The 19,352-nt window shown below is 47.1% G+C and overlaps 1 protein-coding gene across 1 annotated transcript in view; it reads right to left on the reverse strand.

Moving 5' to 3' along the window:
• Window positions 1-19,352, reverse strand: part of ELK3 (ELK3, ETS transcription factor) — a 73,028-nt gene that overhangs the window by 10,214 nt on the left and 43,462 nt on the right. The window contains exon 3 of the mRNA XM_003783337.3: window positions 7,713-8,507. Coding sequence (XP_003783385.1) covers window positions 7,713-8,507 — 795 coding nt within the window. The remainder of the gene's footprint in view (window positions 1-7,712; window positions 8,508-19,352) is intronic.

Here is a 19,352-nt window from a genome sequence, read left to right on the forward strand (position 1 = left end):
CCTGTGTAGTTCTCAGCTCCTAAACACTGAAGCAATCAGCAGCGCTAAGTATGTCTTGTCCCTGGCACATTCCCCTGCTGGCAGCAGACCAGCACAGCTGGAGGTAAGTGGCCCTCAAGCTGGCAAAGCTTCCTCTGTCTTTATAGCCGCCCCCCAGCACACACTCGCTCCCGTCACCCCGAGCTCTGCCTCCTGTCGCATCAGCAGCGGCATTAAATTCTCACAGGAGCGCGACCCCAGCTGTAAACTGCACCTGCGAGGGATCTAAGCTGTGCAGTTCCTTAAGAGAATCTAATGCCTGATCTGAGGTGTAGAGGTAATGCGCTTGAATCATCCTGAAACCATATTCCCCACCCTGCAGTCTGTGAAAAATTATCTTCCATGAAACCAGTTCCCGGTGCCAAGAAGTTTAGAGACTGCTGCCCTATTGGATATCTTCCTTTGGTATGCCCACATGCTCAAACTTCATCACTTCCTTCCCACATCCAGCTTCTGAAGACTTCCCTTTGTCGACAGTATCACCATTTATGCAGCCCCTCAGCTCATTACAGAGTGCACAGTAGACGTCAGGTGTCAAAGACAAGCACAAAACAAGACATGGTCCCTGCACTCACAGGGCCAGGAAGCACCAGCCTCCAGTCACCATCATGCAAAATGCCTTCCACCCACTGCAGGCTCTGGACACGGCTTCTGAAGGCTTCCTTAAACTCACTTTCTTTCCTATTATCCCTTCATTTCCATTGCGTTGCACCCAGGCCCCTGTCACCTCACAGACGACATTCTACAAAAGCCACCTCACCCAGTCCACCTGCCCCAGGCCTCCCTCCCTGATTCTGTTACCAAATCAACTGCCTCGAAACACTATGTCCATTCAAAATTCTTTCATAGTTTCAGAAAAAAAGGGACAACCCCACAAATCAAGGTTCCCCTGGACCCTGGTTTCAGACACTGCCTAATCTCCATACATGAGATTCATCTCTCTGAATTTGCTTGATGTATCCTGAGCTCGTGTCATATACACAGAGAACCACAGAATTCCAACCTACCATCCTTACCTCCTACCTAAGCATTCATTCCAGAATGGCCCTGACCGCTCAGCCCAGGCTTCCCTGGCTTACAGACCTTTCCTCATCCATTTCCATGGCTTTAATCACTCTTTATGTGCCAATGATGCCCTACCTTTGCCTCTAGCCCCAGCCTCTTTCCTTAGCTCCAGATGGACTTATTCACCTGAAGGTCCTACAGGCTCCTCCAATTCGATATGCCCCAAGTTGAACCTTTAACTTTTTCCCCACGAATTCATCCTTCCTCCCATGCTCCTCATACTTAACCCAGATCTGTCCCACCCCCAACCCAGTGAGCCACCAGGTCCTACTGCTGGAATCCCAAAGTCTCTCTCCCAGCCACCCCCTTCCCCGGCCCCCACCAGCACAGCCTTCCACTGGAATACTACAATGGATCCTACGTGGCTCCAGCCTGCCCCCTTCCCAATCCACACCATCAGGGTGATTCCTAGCACACAGCTCAGATGGTCACTCACATCCCTTCCATGCTGCCCACTGCCACTTCTTTTACTGTTGTAATTCATCCTCCCACGTAACTGAACTGCTGTACCTACCTCCCCTGATCACAAAGCTGCCCCATGCCTTTATGCCCTGCCCCACAATGTTCCTCTGCCTACAATGCCCTCCTCACCCTGTCTGCCAGAAAAGCTCCCGATCCTTCAGCGCCCTGCTGAAGTTTGATCATTCCCTCTCCCCTACGTCTGGCACAGTTATTAACACTTCTCCCCTACTGTTCCCTCTATATTGTATCTGAGATACTATCTGAGGATACGGCAGGGAAGCTATGAGCTCCTAACTGGCAGGGACTATTTTACCCATTAGTGGAGCAGCTTACCCAGGCCTGTCATGGCTGGGTCCTAAGGTCATGACAACAGCATGGGTATTTCTGGCCTCCTTTCTAGGTCTTATAAAAAGAAAAAAAAAAAAAATCAGGCTCAGTGCCTGTAGCTTAGCAGCTTAGGGCTCTGGCCACATACACCAGGGCTGGCGGGTTTAAACCCAGCCCGGGCCTGCCAAACAAGGACACCTATAACAAAAAAAAGCCAGGTGTTTTGGTGGGTGCCTATAGTCCCAGCTACTTGGGAGGCTGAGGCAAGAGAATCGCTTAAGCCCAAGAGTTTAAGATTGCTGTGAGATGTGATCACAGGGCACTCTACCATGGGCGACATAGTGAGACTGTCTCAAAAAAAAAAAAAATCAATGTTCACTAATTATTTCTTATCAGATTCTAATAGAAATTTTTGTTTCACAACTTAAACATCTAAGCAGCTGTTAATTTCCCATCAAAACAAATCAAAATCCCTCAGTTCATTTTCAGGGTCCTCCTTAATTTCCCACCACCCTATATTACATACTGCCCTGCAAGTTTAGCTGCTGGCCAGTAACTGTAAACTCATGAGAACAGGAACTAGGTCTATCTTGCTGACCTCTGTATCCCCCGGTGCCTAGCAAGCACTTGGTGTTCAACCAGGAGCTCCCAAACAAATTAATAAATGATAGGCATTTGTTACCTGACTGACGAGAGAGGTTATGGCTCACTTACTCAAGAAGAATTTGCTGACCACTTAATTTGGTGACCTGAGATACTGGTAAGTCATTCAGGCTTTAGGAAAGTGAAGAAAAACTAGGTGATTATTGCAGGTTGGACCAACTAACATCACTGATCTCTGACTCCCACGGACGCCAATGGAAACCAAGACAATGCCACCGTGGAATTAGAAAGAGTCATAAAAGGAGACTGTGAATCTCTGGAAGGGCCTAGAGTTGTCTGAATTGAGGAGTCTCAACAGTGGGCTTAAAATAGTCAGTGAACCATGGTGTAAACAGATGTGGTGTCATCCACAGTTGGTGGTTCATTCATAGAGCACTGACAGAGTAGATTTAGCATAATTCTTCAAGGGCCCTAGGACTTTTCAGAATGGTGAGTGAGCACTGGCTTCAAATTCAATGACCAGCTGCATTAGCCCCTGACAAAAGGCAAGCTGTACTTGGAAACTTTGAAGCCAGGCAGTGACTTCTCCTCTCTAGCTATGAAAGTCCTAAACGGTACCCTGTTCAATAGAAGGCAATTTAATCTACAATGGAAATCTCGTGTCTAGCGCAGCCACCTGTGTCAGTGATCTCTGCAGTATCTTATCCTAACTCCCTATAGCTTCTACCTCACCTCTTCTTGGTCCATCCTGCCTTTTTATGCTATAGAGAGGGCTGCTTTCCTTAAACCTTACGAACCAACCTCTGCTGGCTTCAAACTTTAATTTTCTCTCTCTTTCTGTCCTCATGGAATTGAAGAGTCAGGGCCTCCTCACTGTGGATTAGGCTCAAAGGAATGTTGTGGCTGGTTTGATCTTTATCCAGACCAGTAACTTTCCCCGTGAACTCCAGATGGACTTATTCACCTGCAGGGCCTAACAGCCTCAGCAATCAGGCGGTTTAGCCTCCATATCATTCCTGCACTCACTGGAGCAGCACTTTTTACTTCCTTTTCCTTTGCATTCACCACTTGGCTAACTTTGGCTCACAAGGCCGGGCTTTTGGCCTATGCTGGCTTTGGACGTGTCTTCCTCCCTGTCCTGTGAGCTTTTAGTTTACAGTGAGAGATGGGAGATACTCTTCCTTCCTCGTGAACACTTTAAAGGCCACTGTTGGATTATGCATTGTCCTGATATGGTTGTGTCTCAGGGAATGTAGGGAGGCGTGAGGAGAGGAAGAGAGATGGGGAACAGCCGGTCTGTGGAGCAGTCTGCACACACACGGCATTGTTCAATCAAGTTCCTCATCTCACAGGGGCACGGGTCATGGTACCCCAAACATTTACAATACTAACATCCAAGATCCCTGGTCACAGATCACTACAATAATGAAAACATTTGAAACTTGTGAGAATTACCAAACTATGACCCAGAGATAGGAAGTGAGCAACACGCTGTTAGAAAGATGACAGTGACAGACTTGCTCAGCACAGGAAGGCCACAGACCCTCAGTTTGTTTAAAAAAAAAAAAAAAATGCAAAACCAGTATCTATAAAGCACAGTAAAATGGGGTCTGCCTGCCTGTGCTGAGTGAGGTTCCTGGAGGCAATGGTGACCAGGTGATGTGGGACATGCCAAGACTCTGACTTCTCCCCTTCTCCCCTCCGTCTTTCTAGCTCAAAATAACCAATCTTGAGAATTTCATGTCCAGGTTATCCAGTTTTTCCAGCACACCCCTTACATCTCTTCCAAAGCCCACCCTTAGGAAAGTTTGTAGGAGGCTCCCACAGACGACTAAATGTTCGTGGGCACAAGATGTCACACAGCACACTCCACAGAGGAAAGGACAGAAAGTGACAGAAAGTGCTCAGGGAGACGGGAAGTCAGTTAGGTAGAGCAGGGCAGTGCTGCTGCCTGTGGGGACAGCTCTACTCCCCAGGCTTCTCCTTCACTCCTGAGCCCTGGGGGTGAATGCAGGGCTGAGGGCTCAGCTCTTAGGCACTGAGCAGCAGGCCTTCCACTGCCATCTCTGGGCACACCCTGCTGCAGCTTAGCCTGGGGAGGAAGCTCTGAGAATGCAAACCTTACCCTCCTGGCCTCTGATCCTACATGACCTAAGCCTTGTTGGGTCATGATAAACCCCCCTGTGAATGCCCTGACTGAGTTCTGGGAAACCACCTGGCTGAAACAGGCGGGGAGAATTCAGCTGTGAATAGATACCACACCCCTGGGTCCTGCCTGGTCTCTGCCCCCTCTGGTTTTTCCCTCTTAGCACTGCTCTCCCGCCCCGTGGAGCACCTCAGCAGTTCAGAGCAGAGCAGAACGTGGAATTCAAGTCCTGAGGCTCCCCCATCTCCTACACACTCCTCCTTAGTTCTGAGAAAGTACGGCACACTACCTAGCACCCTCCCTCCCCTGGCCCAAAGGCCCTCTTTCAGCCTGGGCCCCAAGCCCTCCTGGTCCCTCCTTCCCTCTCTCCTCAGGGAAGCCCTGGTACTGTTTTTGGACTTCCTGGCACTAACGCAACTGCCAAGGCCCCACCCTCACAGCTGTGCTGAGGTCCCTAGAGGCAATGGTGACCAGGTGACGTGGGACACGCCAAGACTCTGACTTCTCCCCATCTCAAAACAATAGTTTTGAGATAGAGCCTCACTCTGTCCTCTGGGCTAGAGTTCAGGGCCTCTGTGTAGCTGGGAATTTTTCTATTTTTGGTAGAGACAGGGTCTTGCTATGTTACCCAGATTAAGCGATCCTCCTGCCTCAGCCTCCCAAAGTGTTGGGATTACTAACCACTGTCCCTAGTTAGACCGAAGTCCTCTGTTAAAGTGGCCTGGCTTTCCTATCCTCCTCTCCTTGGTTTCAGGCCACTCTAGTGGTTCTGCCTCCTGGTCCTCTACTTTGCATCCCTTCTTTGGCATTCATCCTCTATCCCTCTCTCGTGACTTGGTCCCTCCTCTTCTCAGCCCACCGTGTGGTCCTCAGCCCTGCCAAGGGGAGCCATCTCAGTTCACAAGATCCATGTCCAGAAACACAGGGCTCACATGAGGGCTGGTGTTTGTCCCACTGAGTGCAGAGCAGGTGACACAGGGAACACAAACACTGACATCAGAGCTGGCCTCAGCCTGGCTTCAGAGCCTCTCACCCTGTAACTGTGAACCCAGAGAAGACCAGGGAGGAGATTCCCCTCAGCCCGGCTTCTCAGCTCACTCCTCTGACTTACTCCGGGCGCAGCTGTTACTGGGTCACTGGCTCAGCCGTCCTCGTCCCTGGATGATGCCTGATTAGAGAACACACATGCCCATTCTGAGCTAAACTGCTGAGCCCTCAGCCCTGTCCTCTGTGGCACACAGGTTACCACCAACTCAAAAGCTTGAGCAGCCACAAAATCCCCAGGCCACAATCCATGCAGAAGCAGCCACAGAGAGCAAAGTGGCAAAGAGCTGCTTTCAGCTGCTTCGTGCACTATCGTGAGCAGGAGCACCAGCCTTCCCGCGGTGGGGATGCAGACAGCAGGCAGCGCGGATGCCGCAGGCAGACTAACCAGATCCAAATTCACTTCTACCACCTATTCGCTGTGTGACTCTGGGTGACTTGCTTCATTCACCTCATCTGGGAAATGGGATGATGGTAACAGTACAGGCTGAGCATCCCAGATCTGAAACCCAAACTCCAAAATGCCCCCAAATCTGAAACTTTGTGAGTGCCGACATGACACTCAAAGGACACTCACTGGAGCATTTCAGAGTTCTGATCTGGGAAGCTCAAATAGTAAGTATAATGCAAATACTTCTCTCTCTTTTTTTCTTTCTTTTTGCCTTTTCTTTTTCTTTTGAGATAGAGTCTTACTTTGTCACCCAGGCTAAGTGCAGTGGCACATTCACATTAATAACTCCCTGCAACCTTAAACTCTTGGGTTTAAGTGATCCTCCCCGCTCAGCTTCCAGAGTAGGAGGTGACTACAGATGTGCACCACCAGGCCTGAATAATTAAAAAAAAAATTTTTTTTTTTTTCTGTAGAGACAGGGTCTCACTATGTTCCCCCAGGATGATACAAACTTCTGGCCTTGAGTGATCTTCCCACCTCAGCTTCCCAAAATGCTGGGATTACAGGTATGAGCCACTGAGGCTAGCCTATTTCAAAATCCAAAACACTTATGGTCCCAAGCACTTCAGAAATGAATACTGAATATGTATCTACACCATGGGACTGCTAGGAAAAATACAACACCCATAAGGCGTTTTGAATAGTGTCTGGCACACAAAAAGGGCTCAGTATATTAACGACAATGACAAGGACTACTACAACAAAGGCAACAGAGGCAAGGGGTGGAGAGAATTCCTACCCTCCTAAAGCATATCCCCATCCGTGTGCCACAAAGCTACAATAATAATGCCACAGTCACAACCCCAGGAAGCAGGGTAGCTAGGAACTGAATCCAGGTCTGCAATCCCAAAACAAATGCTCCCCATCTCTGTCACTAAATTGCATCCAATTTTCAAGGGGAAGAAGAAATACAGTTATAACCAGCATCTACTTTGTCTCTGCCCTGCGACTGTCAGCTAGACAAGAAAGAGCATCCGAGCATTCTATTGAAAGGAAAAGGCTTAAAGATCTTCTTGACCTACAAATTCCCTTTCCTCTCCACTGTGATATGGACCTGGGCTTTCTCAGAGTGGCACTGCTTTTAGTGTCTGTGTGGCTCTTACGTGTCTTGTTGGAGACTGACATGGCCACCACAGCCCCACACTGACACCCATGGTGGGACTATCAGTCAACATCTATTTTCACATTAACAGAAAACAAATGGCTATTTACAAAGTGCCCCCAGAGAGGACTCTGCCATAAAATCCATATGCCTTCTAAAATGTAAACTGGCCCACTCCACTTTCCCGAGGAAATCAAGTAAAGATCTGCTCTCATAGCCAGTGGGCCAGTCCCATCTTAGGATCCCTTCAGGCCACTAAAAGCAAGAAACTAATTAAGCGTCCCCATAGCAGCCAGTGCATCAAACCCTTTCCTCTGTGTGTATTTTGATCTGAAGAGGAAAAAGTAACTTCCCCTCATGTTTGTTTACACAGTGACTTGGGTACATAGGTGCCTGGGGACAGAAGCAAATGGATCCCTGTCTGCGAAGCCTCTGAGTTAAGGGTACACCAGGGTGCCAGTGAGGACTCTTACCTGAGCAGTGAAGAAGGCAGGGGTGAGGGACCCCGAGGGGAGCGCAGGGCTGTTGAGAGCGATGGAGCCGATGTCGGTGCCCGACAGCACCAGCGGTGGCGCAGAGATTTCCAAGCCTTTGGGTTTTTTGGCTTTAGGGGGAAGAGATGGAGACTTGGTCTTGGAGCCCGATGACAGGTTCAAGGGCTCCAGGGAATCCGAGTCATGGCAGGCGGCCTCCAGGAAGAGGCTTCTGTGTTCAGAAGGGAGGGGCGAGCTGGGGGACAGGGACGGGGACCGAGACGAGGAGGGAGAGGTGGACGAACCGCTGGCACCATTTGGCAACATTAAAGAGGAGATCTTGGCCGAGACAGACGAGGCCAGGAAAGCAGATGCCACCGCGGCCTCGGATGTGGAGGGCAGGGACACCACTGGCTTGGTGACGTGCTTGTCGGTTTTATTGGTCACAAACCTGATCACAGTCCTGACTTCTTCAACCGGGGGGCTGTCCTCGGGTGGCTCCTCCAGTTTCTCCGTCTTGATGGCCTTGAAGGCATCCGGTGGGTTCTGCAGGGAATTAATAGTGAAGGACGAGTACAGGCCTGAGTGGATATACTCGTTACGGCTGGTAATCTTGAGGGCGGAAAGGCCGTGTTTGTGGCCCTCGCGGCCCTTGGGGGGCACCTGGCAGTCGCCCTCCTGCAGCAGCAGGCTGTCCCGGCTGATGTCCACCACGTGAGGATCCATCTTCAGAATCTCCGGGAAAGAGACAAACTTGTACACGAACTTCTGCCCAATCACCTTCTTGATGATGTTCTGCAAATACAAAAGTAGGTATTTAAAATATAAGTGCACATGGGACTGCAAACCAATACAACCTCTTTGGAAAGAAGCATGGAGAATCCTCAAAGAACTTAAATTAGACCTTCCATTTGATCCTGCAATCCCATTACTAGGACTCCACTCAGAAGAAAAAAATCATTTCATCATAAGGACATTTGCACTAGATTTGTTTATCGCAGCTCAATTTACAATTGCCCACATATGGAAACAACCTAAATGCCCACCAACCCGGGCATGGATTAACAAGCTGTGATATATGTATACCATGGAATACTAGTTAGCCATTAAAAAAAATGGAGATTTTATATTTGTATTAACCTGGATGGAGTTGAAACACTTTCATCACAAGAATGAAGAAGCAAGAATCCAATGTACTCAATTCTAATAAGAAGCCATCTAATACACACCCATGTCGGAGAAAAACTCAAATCAATTCGAGTGGGGAGAGGGGAAAAGGGAGTAGGATAGGGGTGCTCCCACTTAATGGGCACAATGTTAGGGGGCAGAGCACACCAAACAAATGCAAACAATGTAACCTAATTCTCTGTACCCTCAATCAACCTGAAACAATAAAAATAATGAATTAAATAAATAAAATATAAGCGCACCAAAGAGACAGAGTAAGATGCTCGTTATGACAGTGCATTTTGCCAGCAGAGGCACCAAAACAGTTCTGTTTTTGTTTTTTGTTTGTTTGTTTGTTTTTTGAGATAGAGTCTCAAGCTGTTGCCCTGGGTAGAGTGCTGCAGTGTCATAGGTCATAGCAATCTTCAACTCTTGGGCCCAAGTGATCCCTAACCTCAGTCTTTTTATTTTTAGTAGAGATGAGGTCTCGCTTTTTGCTCAGGCTGGTCTTGAACTCATGAGCTCAAGCAATCCACCTGCCTTGGCCTCCAAAATGTTAGGATTACAGGCGTGAGCCACTGTGCCCAGCAAAGTATTTCTGATGTACACCTCTTGGCTAAGGAGTAGTGGAAGGAGGAATGAAGTCGGAGGCAGAAGAATTATACTTGCATTCCAATTACTAGGCTGAACAATGTCTGGATATTATACCTGCCAATTACTAGGTGAACAATGTCTGGATATTAATTACCATTTTTAGTTTCCTTATCTGCAAAGTGAGAATTAATATGCCTGATGATATAGTAAGAATTATTCAGCAATCCTAATAGGAAGGTGTTGTTATGCCTATTTTAAAAATTAGTTAAATAGGCTTAGAAAGCTTAAATAACTCACACAGCCACCTGGGAGGAGGTGGTATGTCCTTAACCATAATACGTTATGCATTATAATGTATTGAGGTGCATTGGCTCACCTACCTCTGGGAGTCAGAGGCACTCAATAAAACAATAATAGGAAAAGCATTCTGTAAGCTGGAAAGCATTATAGAAATGTAAGTTATCATCACCAAACCCCACAGTGTTTTCTTAAATCATGGATCCCTTTTTTCCCTTTTTCTTTTTCTTGCCAAGAAAACCACTGGAGGAAAAACAAATTGTCTACTTGGTTATTTATGACATTCATATAATAGTGTTTTAAGTTGCTAGTATCTACTTCTGGCTCTTCAGCTTATGGCTCCAGTCTTCAAACATAAGGCTATAAATGAAAAACAATAATCACTGTAAAAGTTTTCACAGCCCTTTGGGAGAAAGGACTTTTTATTAAAGGCTGTGCTGTTCTTGAGGCTTATTAATGGATACATTAATTCCCTGCAGAACCCAGCAGATTCCATATTTATCTATCAAATGCTTGCTGTGTACCTCCCTCTATGACTGAATCTTGGGGGCCAGGGGGCTCAAGGGAGACAGAGATGCTCTCTCTCAAGCACAAGGAACTAGCACCATCCTATATGAAAAGGACGCCAAGCATTTTCCTATAAATTGTTCTTCCTAAAACTTGGGTATGAGCGAGAGTTAAATAAAAAAAATCATTTGGAAGAGAAAAGCTTTAGAAGTAGTTCCTATGAACAAGCCAGCTCCCTGCACCCCCACACTGGCCCTGGTGGGGGCAGAAAGTCTCCTCCTCCAATACAAAGGCAGAGATGGGGAGTGACCTGCCCAGGAAACACCAAGATCCACCTAAGCTTTTTCACATTTCCACACAAGTTTGGGGGGAAAGAATCAAAAGAACCCTCTAAGAGAAAATGTAATTCAAACTGATGTCCCTTTTGTAATCATAGTTTGGTTCTAAATATATTATGTTTCTGCCTGCCGTCTTGTTCCATTGTGACATTTTGATGTGCCTCCCTCCCTATGGCTTTAAATGACAGAAGGACCACATCGCTGAGATTTTCAAGGAGGAATTACTCATGGTAGGTATGGGCAGTCTCCAAGTTACAAACGTCCAAATGGCCTATAATTCACAAATGGCGGCTGTTACATGTAATAGGTAAATGTACCTGTTCTCACTTTCATACAAACTCAACTTAAGAACCAACCTAGAGAATCTATCTCATTCATAACCTGGGAACCGCCTGTATCTAAGGGAGGGACACACAAGGTCCCCACTTCACACAGGAAATCCCATAAATGTGAGTCCTGGAAAACCTAGTTTAGCACAGCACACTGATGAGATTCAAAGCGAAATGACAGTTCCAGTGGCTGGCATCCTGGAGCTCAGGCCTGCAACTTAACCTGCATCTGGCTTCACCCACACGATGCTGAATGCCTCTTAACAACCTCCAGAGAAATCTGGGGAAACTTAAACCGTTTTCCACCTGGGTCTCGTGCAACAACAGGCCTGGGTCGAGAACATGCCCAGGAAAATTAGCTCCCAGCAGGAAAAGATTAAATAAGGTTGTCATTGGACCCATCTGACCGAGAGTCAGTTCCTATTAAAAAGAAAGTGGGCTTGCCTGGTGTGTTAATGTTTCCTCTGCTAAAGTTCTAAGATATTTTTGTTTTTAGTGCCTAATTTTCTCCCCCGTAGAAAACTTTTTTTTCCCTCAGCCAGTTCGAACATTCATCAACACTGAGTGAACTTTTAGAGCCTCAATCATTAAACAAAAGAAAGGAAAAGAGAAACTTTTCTTAAAGTTTCATTTAGAGCCTTAGTTCAAATACAGAAGAAAGGGGGAAAAGAAATGGTCTGAATAATTTCTTCTCACAGATCAATGATTTGGGAGGAACCCACCCTTTCATTTTCTCATAGGTTCAAAGCAATGTCTGAGCAGGGATTACTAATATGCATGAGCAAATCGAGAAGTAATTTGGGGATCCAATAAACATGTCTCTCCCTTTCAAAAATTAAACTGAAAGACAATCTCAATAGAGAGCTGGGCCTTGATGTGTTAAATAAAAACATAAAGAACAACTCATAGGTCTATCAACTGACAGATGAGTGAGCAAAATATGACAGATCCTTATAATGGAATATTATCCAGCTACAAAAAGGAATGAGGGGCCGACACAACAAGCAGGCCAATGTTATGCTTTATTATGCTAAGTGAAGCCAGATATTACGATTACAGAGGCCACATATTATATGATTCTATTTATATGAAATGTCCAGAATGGTGAAATCCCTACAAACAACCAGAAAGTAGATTATAGTTGCCCAGAGCTGAGAGAGATGGAAGGAATGGGGCTGACAGCATTAAGGCTATGGAGTTTCCTTCTGGAATGATAAAAATGTTCTAAAATTGATTATGGTGATGGACGCACAACTCTAAATATACTCAAAGCAACGGAATGTTACACTTTACATGGGGAAATTATATGGTGTGTGAACTGTATCTTAGTTAAGCTGCTTTTTTAAAAAAGAGCACAGAGAAATCTCAGGGGGGTTCTGGCTGGGCCTGGTGGCTCATGCCCGTAATCGTAACATTTTGGGAGGCTGAGGCAGGAGGATCAATTGAGCTCAGGAGTTCGAGACCAGACTAAGCAAGAGCAAGACCTCATCTCTACTAAAAATAGAGAAACTAGTCAGGTTTTGTGGCAGGCATCTGTAGTCCCAGCTACTCAGGAGGCTGAGGCAGGAGGATCACTTAAGTCTAAGAGTTTGAGGTTGCTATAAGTTATGATGCCATGGCATTCTAGCTCTGTCTCAAAGAAAAGAAATCTTAAGTATTTTGTATGTTCAAATGGAAGGCAGTGGGAACTTTCTAATGCTAGAGGGCACTGGGAAAACATGCTAACCCTACTCTCAATACAAAGAAGGAGAGCTGGGATGGGCCCTTCAATAGTGGCTGCTTGGGGTTTTGGGGGCTCCAAGGACACCAAAAGGTTTTCAGGGAAAGGTTGGTTACACAGTGCCCAGGAATTGGGACAATTTAATACCTGGCTTAAAGGAGATTAACAGCCTTTGGAAAGAAACAGACAGGTCTTGCTTTTCTAGAGATCAGTGGAAAAGAGGAATTCAATCTGGCTACCGAAACACCTGCAGGCTGGGGGTGGAGCTGGGCAGGAAGCAGGCAGGGTTAGTAAAGTAGGTCAAGAGATGCAGCGCAGTGCGCTGGAGAGCAAGCCGTGGCCCAGGGGATGTCTGCTCACATGAGAGGGGCCACACATGAGGGTGCAGGACTCGAGGGTCCGGCAGGAGGGTATGTCCCCCACAGTGGAAATGACAGTCCCTTCTTATCTTCCAGGGCTGACCCTGGGAGCACATCGATAGCATGTAGATTAGCATGTAGAACCATCTTTCTCTGTGGTTTCTAAAGAGAAGCTTCCTTCCAGGACAGTATGCCGAGAAGACACACAATACAAAGGATAATAAGAGCCAGTGTGTGCTGAGCACACGTGCGAGCACAAGGACTTGACAACCACTGACTCATTTAATCTTCTTGGAGATTGGAATTATTATCCCCATTTTACAGATAAACAAACTGAGGCTCAGGGAGTATAAATTAAACACCGTTACAAACTTATACTTGAGGAAGACAGATGGCACCCAGGCATCTGACTCCTGAGCTCTTGGGTACTATGGAGAGTTAGGCTAACTTAGGCAGACCAGGAAATAAGAGCACTTGAATAGAGGCTCTTATTATGATAAGTTTAACAAGGATATTTAGAAAAAGTCTGGTTTTCACCCTGCAATCCCAGACTCTGGAGTGTTTGTTGCTTGTGGTTGCCTGGTAACCTGACCCATGCTGGTCTGTGCTGGGTTGGGCCCAATGCCTCTTGTGTGTGGTTTTAGAGACAGTTGCACACATCTGCTTCCTTTCACCTGTGTAGGACCAGCCTCTTTGTAATTTCCCATTAACTTCCCTGTGATGTTACAGGCACCAAGGATGGGACCAACTTCAGTAAGGGGAGAAGCAATGTCCCCTTAAAACAGACGCCAATGGCAGTGCCAATCCCACTGTCACCCTGGCCAACTAGGGATTAACTATCCCCCTTGGAGAATGCATGAGCCTAAAGGACAAGCAGTCCATTTGGGGCAGGACCCCAGGCAAACTTGTACAAAGGTACCCTCCCCAGCTTCCCAGCCACTTCTCGCAACTGAGGTGTCCTATGAGAGCATCCCTCAGTCACTTTGCCCTAACAGGGCTGAAAATGCCACAAAAGCAGGTAGGATTTCCACTTCCATCAGTGCTGTCAATCCAACAAGGTTATAGGCACTCCTATGAGAATAGTTACGGGTGTGCATACAACATTACACATGCTTAAATATACACACCTGTGCACATGCACGCACACACATAGGCACATGCACACATACAGTCTACTTTGCCTTCTCCTATATAAAGAGAAGCCTGTAGAAATAATCCCAAAGAGATTAAAAATATTTCTATTGAATTCTGTGATTTAAAAATAAGTTATATGCAGTGCTACGTAATGAAGAGATGCTTGTGGAATTGTATTTACCTTCTTTTTTTTTTTTTTGAGGACAGAGCCTCAAGCTCTCCCCCTGGGTAGCGTGCCGTGGCATTACAGCTCACAGCAACCTCCAACTCCTGGGCTCAAGCGAGTCTCCTGCCTCCGCCTCCCAAGTAGCTGGGACCACAGGCGCCCGCCACAACGCCCGGCTATTTTTTTTTTGGTTGCAGCCGTCATTGTTGTTTGGCGGGTCCGGGCTGGGGATTCGAACCCGCCACCTTAGGTGTACGTGGCTGGCGCCTTAGCCGGTTGAGCCATAGGCGCCCAGCCTGTATTTACCTTCTTAATGATGATGTTATTAAGATAATAACCTTTGTTGAATGATTGACTTTAATTGTAAGGAGAATTGACCCAGGCATAAAGCCTGAGGCTTAACCCCATGAGAGAGGCAATTCTCTAATTCCCAGGCTGATGGAAACTGTGTGTGTGCATGCCCTATCCCTATACCTGGGTTCCCTGTTGCTATAATCTGGCTCCCTGGGTTGCAGGATTCCTGCTCTCTGATTTTGCAACTTGCCCACCTTGTTCTCAAAGTTGGGAAATGTCAGCAGCTCACTGAGCAAGTAGGAAGGTTACGTGGGTTTGTTTTCCTGACAAACAGCCTGAGCCTTTCTAAGCACCGGCACTGGGTAAGGGGGACCGAGCAGGGGGCACCCTTCCAATAAACACTCACTTGACCCGATCTCAAGGGTGCTGCTGGCATTAAAGGGTAGGGTTCCAGGGTCACTGCCCATCCTGACTTGTACTGACCACCTACCTCAGTTTCCTCACTATAAACTGGGGACTGACCTCTCCACCTCCTGAGACTGAATGAGATAATCATGTAAGGTTTATATCAGAATGCTCAATATATCCACACGGGATATGCCCATGACATACACCAGCTACTCATATTATCATCGTTACTTTTATCGTTTTAATCAAAAACAAAACAAATCATAAATTTCACCTCTGTCAGCCCCAATGACAATTTAATAGACAAAAGTAACCCATTGGGGCACGTTCTACCCACTTGACCCAAAGTTCAGGGTAATGTGATCAGTGGTCTAGCAGGCAGAACTACATCTGGTTTACATATCTCAACCAAGCAGGGGAAACACGATGTTTTATTTAGTCAGGTTCAGAGAAAAACAGACATGAGGCTCACAGTGTATCATGCCTAACACAGCCAGCACTTGACATCCACGGTGAAGAAAACTTCACACAATCCAATTAATTCCGAGGGGTGGGGGTGGGCGCAGGGAGCGGCAGATGTGATCCAACACCAAGTCCAAGTGTCTGCTTAGACACCAACTGCTGCCCGCAGGACAGACGCCCCACGTCAGGCCCTGCAAGGTGCTGCAGACACTAACCAGATGCCAGCTCATCTCAACTGCTCTCCCAGAGCAGGAAACAAGTGCTGCCCAGACCAGGAGGGAGCCGGGACCTGCTCCGGGCTTCCCAAGGGGGAGCTGCTGGCCCCCAGCACCTGTCACTGAGATCCCTAACGCAGGAAACCATGAGTTCAGGTACTGAGCACATATATGGGGTGACAGATTTATGCGGACACATTCATGCCATCATGGTAGATGCTCTGTGTGAAAGAGCCAGTGGGAAGGAAGAGAGGCCCTTAATGGGGGCCTGCCATATGCTGAACACAAGCAAACACCTTGCAGTATGGGCACTATGATCCCACCTTAGAGATGAGGAAATCAAGGCCCTTGGTTGAAGAGTGAGGCTATATCCAATTCTGCACCACACAGGGGTGAGTTAAATCTTAAGAGAGCCATACAATAAAATACCATGCAGCTATTTCAAAGGAAAATCCATTATTAACATTTTCCCATATCTTTAAATATACATTAGGTGAAGAAAAAGGCAGTGTGCATGGGACAATCCCATTCTTTTAATGAAATAATTTTCTCTATGTATACATATTTAAATAAAAGGAAGATAGAAAAATTAATCTGAAAGATGGATAATAAAATTAACAGTGATTTTTAGTATTTCCTTGTGCTTATCTGCAGTTTTGCATTTTAAAAACTTTGTGAGTTAACATGTGTCATGTGTCAAATTAGGACTTTTTTTTTGAGACAGAGTCTCACTTGGTCATCCTTGGTAGAGTGCTGTGGCCTCTTAGCTCACAGCAACCTCAAACTCTTGGGTTCAAGTGATTCTCTTGCCTCAGCCTCCCAGGTAGCTGGGACTACAGGCATCCATCACAGCACCGGGCATTTTTTTACAGACAGGGTCTTGCTCTTGCTCAGGCTGGTCTCCAATTCATGAGCTCAGGGAACCCACCCACCCAAGTGCTGGGATCACAGGCATGAACCACCACACCCGGCTGGACTTTTTTTTTTTTTTTTTACATAGGAAGTAACAGACCAAGATCACCCAGCTTGTAACTAACTGGTGAGCTCAAGTTTGAACCCAACTGTATCTGGTGCCAAGACCTCAGCCACTTCTGTTCTTCCACCACACCCTCTTCCAGAAAGCAGCTGCATTTGGCCCAGACACCGCTGCTCAAGTCATCTGCCAGGAAAGGGGTCTCTGCATTCCATAGTAATAGTGGGGTTAACTGCAGAGTGCCTGGGAAAACCAGCTCTGTGCTAAGGCAGCACAGTCCTTGCTTACGGATGGTTATTTCGAGCTCCCCGTGAGGAAGAGACCAATCTTCCATGAGGGCTGTTCTTTAACTAGAAATAGAACTCACCTCTGCCCATTCCTAGCATAGAGAAGTCTGTCTGCTTTGATGAGCCACCCTGGCACGAGCAGTGGGGACCCAGCAGTCCCACTGTAGCAGAGTGGACATCAGAAGCATACCATCCAAGAGATGAGGGTGACAGGAAAACAACAGGAGGTGATGTTCACCTTAGGCAACATGGTCATGGCCCACACTGCCCACCTCCCACACACACCTGTAGGCTGAGGCACAGTGACTCCTCACATAAGGGCACAGGCCAGGAACCTTGATGGACCAGATATTACATGGAACCAATGCTGGGACGGCCAGACCTGGGTTCCAATCCCAGCCTCTCTACTTCCTAATGACCTTGGGAAAATCAGTGAACTTCTGTGGATCTCAATTTGCTCACCCCTAAAATGGGAATAAAAACACCCCATAGGGTAATTTCTTCGAAAGGATCGATGTATGTCAGTGCCTCACTCAGAGGCATCCTTCAGACATGACCTCTCACCCAGCAGAATTGTGCTTTCCAACAATGACCCCATTGTGTGCAATGATCATTCATCACCCACACTTTTCACTGTACCCTGCCTTCAAGTCATCAAAATTCCTCAGATGGGCACCCCACTTGCCAGTTCAGAGAGGGCATACACAGGACCTCTTGTAAGCCTCCCAACACTGTGATACCCTTTCAGAGACACAAGGCCCGAGGCTGGGCACTGAGTTCACACCACCCGCAAGTGGCAGAGGCGTTTCTCTAGGCCGTGGCTTCCCGGCCAACACATTTTCTTCAAACTCCTCATTTTGGATTCCCGTCCAGACCACAGTCTGACTCACTCTTTCCTGATACAAAACCTGAACTGTCCTTTCTCCCAAGTTAGAACAAGCAATCACTATAGGAGTCATGCTCAGCATTCCTTCTCTTTAATAAACAAATATTCTGTCCACAAGCATCTTTTGTTGTTTAGAAACGATGTCTCAGTAGGTTGCCTAAACCAGTATTGAACTTCTGGGCTCAAGTGGTCCTTCCACCTCAGCCTTCTGAGTCGCTGGGATTACAGACATGTCCCCGCCTCTCAACAAACACACACTTCCCTATAGGAGCCCACGGTCAAGGCTCTGAGGAACAGAAAAGGAGTGAATCCAGCCTTCTGTCCTTGAAGCATCTGACCGCAGTGTGGAAGGACAGCAGCATGCCCTGCCTCTGCTCAGCCTCTGCATCTGAACCCGAGGGGACACTGAGCAGTTAGCTGGCCATACAAGGCTCAAGGGGACAATCTCACCTCACACCTGTCCCCTAAAGGAGCATCTTACAAAAGGGCTCCTCCAACTCATCAATCTCAGCTGATTCCACCCAGGGCAGTCTTCCTCCCTGCAATGAGTTTAATGATTCCTCTCCAAATCTATGTCCACCAAGGATCTTAGAATGTGACTTAATGGCCAAGAGCAGTGACTCATGCCTGTAATCCCAGTATTCTAGGAGGCCAAGGCAGCAGACAGCTTGAGCTCGAGTTCAAGATCAGCCTGAGTAAGAGCAAGACCCTATCGCTACTAAAAATAGAAAAACTAGCCGGACATTGTGGTAGGAACCTGTAGTCCCAGCTACTTGGGTGGTTGAAGCAAGAGGATCACTGGAGCTCAAGAATTTGAGGTTGCTGTGAGCTATGACACCACAGCATTCTATCCAGAGCGAGTGACAAAGTAAGACTTTGTCACCAAGAAAAAAAAAAAAAAGGAATGTGACTTTATTTGGAAATAGGGTCCTTGCATATGTAATCAGTTAAGGATGTCGAGATGGAATCAGCTCGAATCTGGGTGGGCACTAAAGCCAATGACTTGTGTCCTCAGGAGAACACAGAAGAAAGCCACGGGAAGATGGAGGCAGAAATTGGAGGACATAGCAACAAGCCAAGAAACATCAAGGATTTAGGGAAACCACCAGAAGCTGGAAGAGGCCAGGGAAGATCCTCCCCTAAACCCCTTCAAGGGACCGGGGCCCTGCTGACACCTCACTTTCAGACTTCTGACCTTCAAAACTTTGAGGGACTCTGTGAACCACCAAGTTCATGGTCATTAGCTACAGCAGCCCCAGGGAACTGCTGCAACCCTTCTTAAAGCTGCCCTTTCAGTGGGGCAGAGACTGCCTGGACCACTCCTGCCTGCCTACTTCAGTCCTGTCACAGGCACTCGGCTGGGTAGCACCCCAGCTATCATCCCCTGTCTAAAACTTAAGTTTGGAGTGTGCAACATACACACACCCCCAACTCACACCCATTTCAAACTTCTAAGAATAACGTGCTGCTGACAAAGAGCTCTGTTTCTGAATTGGCCGACTCC

Source organism: Otolemur garnettii, unplaced genomic scaffold, assembly GCF_000181295.1.
Source record: "Otolemur garnettii isolate 467f Iridium unplaced genomic scaffold, OtoGar3 scaffold00007, whole genome shotgun sequence".
In the NCBI taxonomy this organism is placed as follows: domain Eukaryota; kingdom Metazoa; phylum Chordata; class Mammalia; order Primates; family Galagidae; genus Otolemur; species Otolemur garnettii.